Raw genomic sequence first — 10,706 nt, 5'->3', positions numbered from 1 at the left:
TCACGTGCAGATCGATGCATCAAAAGAAATAAAGAGAAGGAACCAAAGCTTTGTTTAATTAGACAAGTGATTCCACATGGGAATCATATATAGATAAAGAATATTTGAAATTTGAATAATATAAAGAAACCTCCCCAAAAAAAATAATATATATTTATATATAAGAGACGAGTTTAACCACCTTCTTAGGCGCGTGTTTTCAGACTCCCTAGTGATCAACAAAACATTGTACTACATAGTATAATAACATCGATAGAGGGTGCGTTTTTTTTTTTAGATTAAGATTTACGTAAGTGCATGCAGATTAAGCAATGATAAAAAGAAATGGACAGTGTAGTACACGTACTTTTTAGCTGCGAGTGTGAAACTCGTACGAAACCAACTAACCTCGACTTCTTGTATTGGATTGGAACAAAGAAATTTGGAGAGAAGTTTCTCTGTTCTCTTTCCGAAACCATTATCTCTGATCCCCTCAGCAGTCTAATCACTCACAACTTCATCTCTCTCTCTCTCCCCTCATTATTTTTTTCTCCAAATAATATCAAATCAAGTAATAAATGATCTGAAGGGCCAAAACGGCATAGCATAGTTGGCCCCCACTATCACTATTCCCACGTGTCCCTCGTACCATCCACTTACCTCTCGCGTGTCTCTCTCCCTCTTTTGTTCTATTTTCTCTGCTATTCGTGACCCTGTCTGCCGAGACTTTGCAGCCTTTTTCTTAAGCAAAAACTTTAACCCCATTGGAGTAGAACAAGCAAACACCAAGACGACCCTTCATCTCTCACTCCCTCTCCTCTTTTTGTCTCTTTAAACAAGTTTTTCTTACTTCTTTATAGGGAACCAATTTACTAGAGCCTAATAGACCAATGTGGGTTATTATCGAATCGATTATCGAAGAAGAAGAAGAAGAAGAAGAAGAAGAAGAAGAAGAAGTGTACCATCCTTTTAATAGATAGGAAACCCAAAAGCCTTCCAAACAATTAAGTAGCGTGAAAATGGATATCAGGGAATCAAACACGCTAGGTAACAGAGCACAAGGCGTTAATATTAACATCGGTTCAACTGGTACATTGGCTTGGAATATTTGGGAGCTCAGTAATTCTGCCTCTAGAATGGACTGGACGACTACCTCCCCAACTCATACGACTGGATTTTATGCTAACTCAGCAGCATCCGGCGAGGCGGAAGAGGTCCCCAACTCCGGGTCGAGGTCTCATGGATTTGGGCCAAGTGACGAGCTACTTATGCCCCGCGGGTATGGCCATCAACAGGGCACGACAGCAGAAGGAGGACACGGGTTCATGCAACAGCATCATGGCCACCAGTCGCTATATAACGCCGTTGGGGATGGGATCCACCTACATCCGGACCCTCACCTCGTCTGTTTGAAGCTAGGGAAGAGGCACTACTTCGAGGACACGTCGGGGTCGGCCACGGCTACGACGGGGCCAATGGGGGAGCGAGGCGTGATGGGGTTCCCGCTGGGAATAAAGAGGGGCAAAGCCCTGTACGGAAGTGGAGGTGTGGTGGCGACGGCTGCGGAGTCTCTGTTACCCGTGACGGTGCCAAAGTGCCAGGTGGAGGGTTGCCACGTTGCGCTGGTGAACGCTAAGGATTACCACCGGAGACACAAGGTGTGTGAGATGCACTCCAAGGCTCCGAAGGTGATGGTGTCAGGGCTAGAGCAACGCTTTTGTCAGCAGTGCAGCAGGTTAGTCTATCATGCATCTAATTTCTGTAGTGTATATTTGGATTAAATAAGACGAAGAACTGTTAATATAAGTTGGATGTGAGCAGGTTTCATGTAGTGTCGGAGTTTGAGGAGTCTAAGAGAAGTTGTAAGAGAAGATTAGCCGGCCACAATGAGCGAAGAAGAAAGAGCTCTCATGATTCTATTGCCAGACACTCTTCTCATCATGGTACGCTTTTATTATTATTTCAATTTTTATAAAAAATCTGTTCCTTCTATAACTTGTTTTTTTTTAAATAAGTTCGTATCTCTATCCCGATGTTAATTATGATTTATATTATTATTACCAATTGTATTTATACACCTGAAAGAACAGGGAAAGAAAACTATATTTCCAAATTAAGTCAAACTAAAATGGCCAAGTCATCATACATATGCATGCCAAACATTTTCTGTTGTTTTCTACTTCCTATTGATACTAATTTTGTTATCACATCTTGTCCCATTTTTCAGATTAAGATTGTAAAAGTTTTCCGTAGTTTGATGATTTGACTCTGCAACTTTGTTTATAGAATTTATTTATTTGCGTCCTATGTGTACATGCGCAAATTAAATTGCGTAAGAAAAACTAATTTCTAGATAGTATAAAATAAGGACTGGGTTGATCATTAGTATAGTATGTATACAGACACATATAAGGATACTAGGTAGTACAGTAATAATAGTACATCACATATATAGAGTGGTGGATTGGCTTACTTTTGACATTAAAAACTGTAGCAACTAAATAAATAATGTAAATTAATATATTTTACTTCTTTAGTGGTTTAAAGGAGAAAAAGTACTGGAATTCTTGTTCGTTCCTGAACTGCAAACATCTCTAGAAATTTGGCAGGGGTGATGAATTTCCAATCGCGCGCCATCATTATGTTTACATTGGATAACTAATTACAAAGTTAATACAAACCATTTCTTGTTATAAATTCAAACCCTAAAAGTTTATAAGAGTATGTGTGCCGTGCTTTGTTAATATAACATTACATTTCAATCATAGTATATGTAGTACAGTATTAGTATATATATATATATTGCATAATATGAATATCATGTTTTGGTTATTTTTTACATATTATAATGCTCTTGAAATATGACAAATTTCTAAATTTTGTGAAGCTTACTTATATCATTCAGTACTGGTATTTATTATATTATACTCAAATTAAGAGTTGGTCGTATCTACTAACCACGTCAATTTTAGTACTATCATAGCTTTAAGATAATAAAAGTTGAAGCATTTGATTGTGAACAGAGAATAATAAAGTAGTGGTGGGTGGGGGGTTTCCATACATGGCAGCGTCCACGACAGGACGTGCTCTCTCTCTTCTGTCATCTAAGACGCCCGATTATTCTTGGGTGCCCCCATCTGAATCCGACCTCTCCTCAAGATCTAGCGCTGCCCTTCGTGAGCTCATTGCTGAAAACCGTGCAGCCATATTGGCTCGTCAGCTAGTTGTGGACAGGGATGCATGGCCCTCTCATCACCATCATCATCACCCCAGCGATCACGTCTTTGGTTCCGAGGCCTCGGCCCCACGAGGGTTCGGTTCAGTGGAGTCCCACCATCACCACAACATGTTTCCCGAGCCCAACCAGAGTGGTGGCTGGGAAAGGATAAGCGAAAATTGCACGCATGTCACACTTGACCTCATGCAGGCACCGAGCCAGGAATTTGGGACGTTCATGGCTTCAAGGGGAAAAACTAAGGCTGAGGAAGATAATTGTTCTGATCATCATTTGTGGAACTCTTTTCAGGGACACAATCTGGTCTAGAATTTCTAAGAGTTGGTCGATTGTTTATTTGTTAAGTTATTAATCGAGGAGAAATTGTCTACTAAAAATATAAATAAATTCCAATTTTTGGAATATTGTATTTTCTATACTTCCTTTCTCTTGTTGAACACGAATGTGTGGCGCAAAGATGACAATTCTATGTAGTATCATTAGTACATCTGTTAGAAAAAGAAGAGGATATAAGTGTTTTTCATTATTAGATATGTAGAAACTCAAATGCCCTTAGTATTTTTTCTTAACCTTTCTCCTTCCCTTTACTTTTGGGTTCAATAATTCATCATGCTTTTTACAAGCTAATAAAAGAAACTAGAGAAGGGTTACTTTATATGCCACTACTTTGGCTGCAAAGCAGATAAAATTTGTATATATAGATTTTCATGCACATGATGAAATACGTGTTTGTTTATGATGCATCAACATTGATAGTACATATTAATATTATGGGTGCACGATGGACGGGTTTTGGATGGTTTTCTTATTTGAGGGTTATAGAAAAATACAACTCATAACTGTCCAATAAGTGTGCGGATTGGGTGTTTTTTTATGGGCAGATTTGTGCAATTTTATTGACGGGTTGAGTTGATTTAAAATTCAAAATTATCTACTTATGATATTTAACAAAATAAAAAATTGTATTACAACTTATACATTCTTACTCATCAATGTCATCATGAATAATAACTTGATAAAATATTATCATATCTTAAACTTGAATTTATAACTTCATAAAAAAATTTCTAATAATTATCTAAATTATACAAATTATAAATGACATTAAACTTATCAATCCACACAATCATAATTTCAAAAATTTGAGTTTTATTATGGAAAGTTTCACTAATATTTAAACCATCAATACAAGTAACATTATATATTTTTTCATCTAGTTTTTCCTAAGCAAGTTTTTATATACAATTCCTAAACTATTATCATTAATCTCATAGCAATGAAAGCTTTCATTAAAAAAATTAAACATTTGGACTATTATAAATATGTATATATATGTGTATAAATATAAAGAATACAATCATTCACATCTCAAAATCCAATATTAAAAGGGTCACAAACTTTATAATTTTCACTGAACCATTTATGAGTTGTATTTTTAAGTTTAGATTTTTATTAAAAGATATATACAAAAAAAGTAGCAAGTGCGGGTTGGACCCACCTTATATTATCGCAACTCGTACCCAACCCATCTAGTGGCGGGTTGAGTTCAACCCAATCAAATTTCAGCGAGTTCTTTAATGGGCGGGTTCAAAGCGGACAGATTTTGATGGGTTAGGTGAGTGGGGTGGATTAGCGGTTTTTTTGTGCACCCCTAATTAATATCATGATAAAGATATTCTAATTAAATAGATAGTATATAGAAAGTTGACGACATATATAAATATTTACTAATTAATTTCGTTGATTTTTAAAAGCTAAAAGTAGACAGACAATTTTATTGAAAATTGCTAAGGGGGATCAGTGGTGCTCAATGTAACATGCCAGCCTTGAGGGCATGTTACAAGCTAGGATGGCGCTCGGTCAGATGTGCACGCGAAGGTGCGGGTTGGTGAGCATACTGATGCCTAGTTTGTACGACAATGGCATTTTCGTAAATAAGTTCAATATTGCCAAAAAATGGAAGGGACTTGGTAGGTTCCATATTGAAGGGTCAATGAAGGCAATGGTATGATTGGATTTGGGAGATTTGGAGAATTGGCGAGCTGGAAGCCAAATATGTCTCCCAAGCAAAAATCATAAATGTTCCTAGTAGAAGGCTAAAAGCTCAGAAGGCTCTTTTTAGGGGGAGCACCTGGTGTCAGCTCTCCACCACCCCCTGACGCAGGTGCGTCAAGTGAGCTACTACTAGTTGGGAGGACTAGTAGGGCGGGAATATGAGGACCACGAGGGGACTCATATGTCTCCATGAGTAGGAGTACTCATGGACATTACCGGGTTGCCTCGGTAATGCGTCGAAGTGTGCTGCCAGAGGTTTAAGGGTACGATTCCCTTGGCTTACCGGGATGCCGCTTGCATGGAACGTGGCCTAAACCTTCGAGAGATGTCGTGGTGCGCCATGGCCATGAATCTCGACACGAGATGGCATGGGAAGTCATCCGTGGGACTTGTTAGCATGCAAGCATTAGAGGGTGCACTATGCTTGAGTAGGACAGAGGTCCAGTGTGTGCTACTAGTCTGGCAGCCAATCTCGAGGGCCTACCAACATGCATGATGGTATGGTTCCTTGAGGATTGGACCATGGACGTATGGGAGTCCTTGGTCTGCGACGTGAGCTAATCGGATAGTATCGAATGGGACATGATAGGAGGTGTTGGCATGTCAATTTTGTGTTGGCTCTTAGCCACACATGCTACCTTGACTTGCGAATGTTTGGGTGAGCATCAGTGTTGGGATTTGCCTTGCCATAGTGAGAACCTATGGTCAGTGTGAGTGTCTTGGCTAGACAGCCTTGATTCATAATTGCACTCATAGATGCTGGAGAGCATGACTTAGCGAGAGTTGTGTGCAGAGGCACACGGTCGCGCAAAAAATGTGCCCATTGTTATTCGAATGGTTAGAAGGCTGACCTTGGCTCAGAGGAGTCAAGGTGCCGCACGGGCATTTCCGCTGTCAAAATGTCAGCCTGTGACAGTTGTTATTAGAGCCAGGTTCACCTCAAGTTGGGGTGTGCCTGGTTGGCCCATCCTAGAAAGGATGTAGGCGTGCTGAAGGACCATAAAGGTCTGGATGCTTGGACAGATGTCGTTGAGCCTTTTAGTCACCTAGAAAGGATCAGTAGGCTGAGACGGGATGAGACTTGGTTGCTCTTCTTCGTGGGAATACTGGACATCCTATAGAGGGGACAAGTTATGGTTACTTTGAATCAAAGCTCAGTGATGCTAGAAAGACAACAACTACGTACAATTGTGGAGAGGTGCTACAAAAGAGTTGGAACTCATTGACACGAGACAAGGTTTGATCGAGAGGTCAAGGTTTTATGCTGGGTTCACTAGTTCAGGTTTGCCTGAGTGACAGTGTAAGTCGCAAGGAGCGCTGTTTTTGAAAAGGGAACTTGTATGCAAGAGTGTGGGAGCATAATGGTGGCCGTCAGATGCTTGTCAGTCACGACAGAGGTCGAGAGTGGATAGCTTTGGGGAACTAGATAAAGATGAACATGAAATGCTTCAGTTGCTACTTGTGTGCCAAATGGCATCACATGGAGACCAAGGTGGCCGTGATTGTCAGAGGGCAGTCATACTTGGAGGTGTTTACATGTTATCTTGTTTCGCCCAAGAAGGGAGGCGCGTGAGACAATTGAGTGGAACGTGTTGCCTCACAGTGATTAGCTGGTGTGGGCAACACTGTGGCATTGTGGGAGATGCTGAGTTATGGAATATATGCATCAAAGGCCAGCAGGGCCGAGTAGACCACGCGCAGTGGTCATAATAGTACTAGAGTTTCTAGAGTGCTGGAGAGCTGCGTCAAGGAAACTTAGTACTACAAGAAGGCTTAAGGAGGCAGAGATGGTGCTGGAGCTTAAATGTGGGCCGGAGGGCCTTGCTATAGGGACTTAGTGACCATAGGAGCCTAGAGAGGCTGCCCGGAGGGGCGAGATGCTAGTATGAAGAAGATGGATAGCTATATGGACAGTGCACACATAGGGGAATCGACAGTGGTGCTACACGAAGTAGTTGACTCGTGAGTCACATCCTACGGGGTGCACTTTTAGATTTGTAGTGTGCATGAAAACTTGAGGCGGTCAAACGTTCTTGCGTGTGGGCAAGTTGTCGAGGACACCAACAGTTGAAGTGGGGAAGAGACCTTCACGGTTCAAACATCCAAATAGCAGACCAATGTTCCATTACAAAAGCATCGAGATGAGTTATCATAGAGATTGTTAGTTGTTCAGAATATAAATTCAAGGAGACTCAGAGACAAATACATAGCCATTTGCCTAAGGTGAAAGTCAGCAAGACTCAGGTACTAAGGCAACGTAGAGATGTCGAGAAGCGAAGAGTCAGAATGCCCGAGACATTAGTTCAACATCATCTTCAAAAGTGATAAATGGAACGAGGGACCGCATGAGAAAAGCGGTTAGCTTGCGAGCTATACCTTGAGAGGTACACTCGAGAAGAAAAGTTATTCCCAAGTTGAAGTGGGGGAGCCCACTAATTCATATGTTCGAAGGGATAGGGTACTTGTTCAGTTTTGGTGTGTGAATCTAGAGAGAAAAACAACAACAGATGGGTTTTATTGTGCGAAGACATACATGACTGATGCGAGTAGGTCAGGTGACCAATTGAAATTGCAGATAGACGGTATGCATGGGCGTAGGCTGAGACCGAGATTGGGCAGGTTTTGCACCATATTATGGGACATGCTTAGTGTTTTATGGGGACACATGTTTATGGGAACACAAGCCGAATGATTCAGAGAACATATGCCGAAGGGAGATAGCAGATTGGGAGAACTTCAGACCTCAAGGGTGAGGTAAAGTTCAGTCAAGTTGATCAAGATTCATTAGGGCGTCTAGAGTTAGGCAAGGTTGATTTGGGGGCAAAACTTGAGGCACGATGCTGCGTGTCAGCATGAGCACGAGCCAGAAGGCAGTGTAGTGGTTTCGAATGATGTCAGATCATTGACCACATTGTAGAAGCTTAGAAGAGCAGTTATGCTTATGGTCAGGAGTGGCCATTTCGCATCAAGCCATGGGTGTGCAGTAAGGCCGGAGGGCCAAAAGTCTGAGATACTACTCCGCGAAGTTTGGGTGCAAGGGTGCACTAGATACTGCATAAAGGCTATAGTTGGCATGAGTGCCACGTTGAAGAGAGACATGCCTTCAATGGAAGGATGTTTCGTAGGTGTTGTTGGGAACGGTTGGTTTACGAACCTCACCCTGAGGGGTGCACCTTAATTTCGTCCTTATCAATAAGAGTAGGCATTGGAAAATTGGTGGGAAAGCAACAATCAAATTATGTGTTGGCTCTGGGGTCAGTGTTGCAAGGGATGCTTGGTTGACTGGAGGGACGTCGTGATGGACTCAGAGGAGTTCATGTGTACAAGGAGTATTCGAGTGTAGCGGCACTACTTCATGGGAAGATTCAGAAGAAGCATGGAGTGAGCTTAGGAGTCAAGACAAGAAGAAGATTGGCCAGCGGTCTGTCGATGAGGGCATCGACAATTGAAGTTGGGGAGAGTGTAACATGCCGGCCTTGAGGGCATGTTACAAGCTAGGATGGCGCTCAGTCAGATGCGCACGCGAGGGTGCGGGCTGGTGAGCATGCTGATGCCTAGTTTGTACGGCAGTGGCATTTTCATAAATAACTTCAATATTGCCCGAAAATGGAAGGGACTTGGTAGGTTCCATATTGAAGGGTCAATGAAGGCAATGGTACGATCGAATTTTGGAGATTTGGAGAATTGGCGAGCTGGAAGCCAAATATGTTCCTGGTAGAAGGCTAAAAGCTCAGAAGGCTCTTTGTAGGGGGAGCACCTGGTGTCAGCTCTCCACCACCCCCTAGCGCAGGTGTGTCAAGTGAGCTACTACTAGTTGGGAGGACTAGTAGGGCGGACATATGAGGACCACGAGAGGACTCATATGTCTCCATGAGTAGGAGTACTCATGGACATTACCGGGCCTCCTCGGTAGTGCGTCGAAGTGTGCTGCCAGAGGTTTAAGGATACAATTCCCTTGGCTTACTGGGATGCCGCTTGCATGGAATGTGGCCCAAACCTTCAAGAGATGTCGTGGCGCACCATGACCATGAATCTCGACACGAGATGGCACGAGAAGTCATCCGTGGGACTTGTTAGCATGCAAGCATTAGAGGGTGCACTATGCTTGAGTAGGACAGAGGTCCAGTGTGTGCTACTATTCTGGCAGCCAGTCTCGAGGGCCTACCAACTTGCATGATGGTATGGTGCCTTGAGGATTGGACCATGGACGTATGGGAGTCCTTGGTCTGTGACGTGAGCTAATCGGATAGTATCGAATGGGACATGATAGGAGGTGTTGGCATGTCAATTTGGTGTTGGCTCTTAGCCACACATGCTACCTTGACTTGTGAATGTCTGGGTGAGCATCAGTGTTGGGATTTTCCTTGCCATAGTGAGAACCTATGGTCAGTGTGAGTGTCTTGGCTAGATAGACTTGAAGCATGATTGCACTCATAGATGCTGGAGAGCATGACTCAGCGAGAGTTGTTCGAGAGACGGAAGTGTGCAGAGGCACACGGTCGCATGAAAAATGTGCCCATTGTTATTCAAATGGTTGGAAGGTTGACCTTGGCTCAGAGGAGTCAAGGTACCGCACGGGCATTTCCACTGTCAAAATGTCAGCCTGTGACACTCAACACCACAAGAATGTGGCATACGACTATTGGTGCAATTCAATATCGGGTCCCACATATTTTAATTTAATAAGTATTATGAGATATCGCTCACTATTGACGGTGAGAACTTGTCAAATATGTTAGGTCGGAAAACTCAAAGTTTAGTAAGAGAATAACTAACTAAGAACTTAGAATTGACTTGAGGAAAGATAAATGCAGATCAACAATAGAGTAAAAACTGTATATTGCTTAATAGCATGAGTATACAATGAATTTTCCAACCCCCTTCAATGATGAAGTGATGTCCTATTTATAGGTGAGCTCTAATGGCTCTTGGTACATTGTGGTCCCGAAGAGACAAGGAGCTGCATATCCAGGCTATAGGTGGTAGTGGTGTTGGAGGAGTGGTGGTCGACTCTAGTATGTGTCAGGGGTTTGCAAAAGTACTCCTGCCATGGTACCACGCCGTACCTCCACTACTTGTCAGGTATGAACCTCACAGGCGTGCTTGGGGAGTCCTTGCTATGTATTATTCTTGTACTGCCACTACTTGTCTAGCATGGAAATTGTGTCTGTACCCTACCTCCTCTTGGTTTGTAGGTGCATTCCATACTTGTACGAACTCTTTGAGTCATACATAGGTCCTCACCCTCCCAAGATACATTGTTCCTATGAGCTTCAAGTATTGGAATCCTTATATGTTATCACGAATGACACGCTTCGTTGTTCCCACCTCTTCCGACTTAATACTGAATCGCTGTGAGGTCTTTTCTAACCTTCCTCGAATGCACGTTCAAGAGGTCCTTGACTCTACATCTTGTGAGACCCACAGGGAAGGAGGT

The 10,706-nt window shown here is 42.5% G+C and overlaps 1 protein-coding gene across 1 annotated transcript; it reads left to right on the top strand.

The window, feature by feature from the left end:
* The first annotated feature begins 630 nt into the window (after positions 1-630).
* Positions 631-3,869, top strand: LOC133777596 (squamosa promoter-binding-like protein 7). The gene is made up of 3 exons (XM_062217289.1): positions 631-1,714; positions 1,801-1,922; positions 3,003-3,869. Exons 1-3 carry the CDS (start codon positions 999-1,001, stop codon positions 3,521-3,523), a joined length of 1,359 nt encoding a protein of 452 aa, XP_062073273.1. The 5' UTR covers positions 631-998; the 3' UTR covers positions 3,524-3,869.
* Positions 3,870-10,706: the final 6,837 nt, after the last annotated feature.

This window comes from Humulus lupulus, chromosome 5 (assembly GCF_963169125.1).
Source record: "Humulus lupulus chromosome 5, drHumLupu1.1, whole genome shotgun sequence".
Classification (NCBI taxonomy): Eukaryota; Viridiplantae; Streptophyta; class Magnoliopsida; order Rosales; family Cannabaceae; genus Humulus; species Humulus lupulus.
The sequence above is the reverse complement of the archived record's forward strand: the minus strand, read 5'-3'. Positions and strand labels throughout refer to the sequence as shown.

Coding starts and splice junctions, on each gene's coding strand:
- LOC133777596 (XM_062217289.1), top strand. CDS start 999: ATGGATATCAGGGAATCAAACACGCTAGGTAACAGAGCACAAGGCGTT. Junction 1,715..1,800: donor TTTTGTCAGCAGTGCAGCAG/GTTAGTCTATCA, acceptor GGATGTGAGCAG/GTTTCATGTAGTGTCGGAGT. Junction 1,923..3,002: donor CAGACACTCTTCTCATCATG/GTACGCTTTTAT, acceptor GATTGTGAACAG/AGAATAATAAAGTAGTGGTG.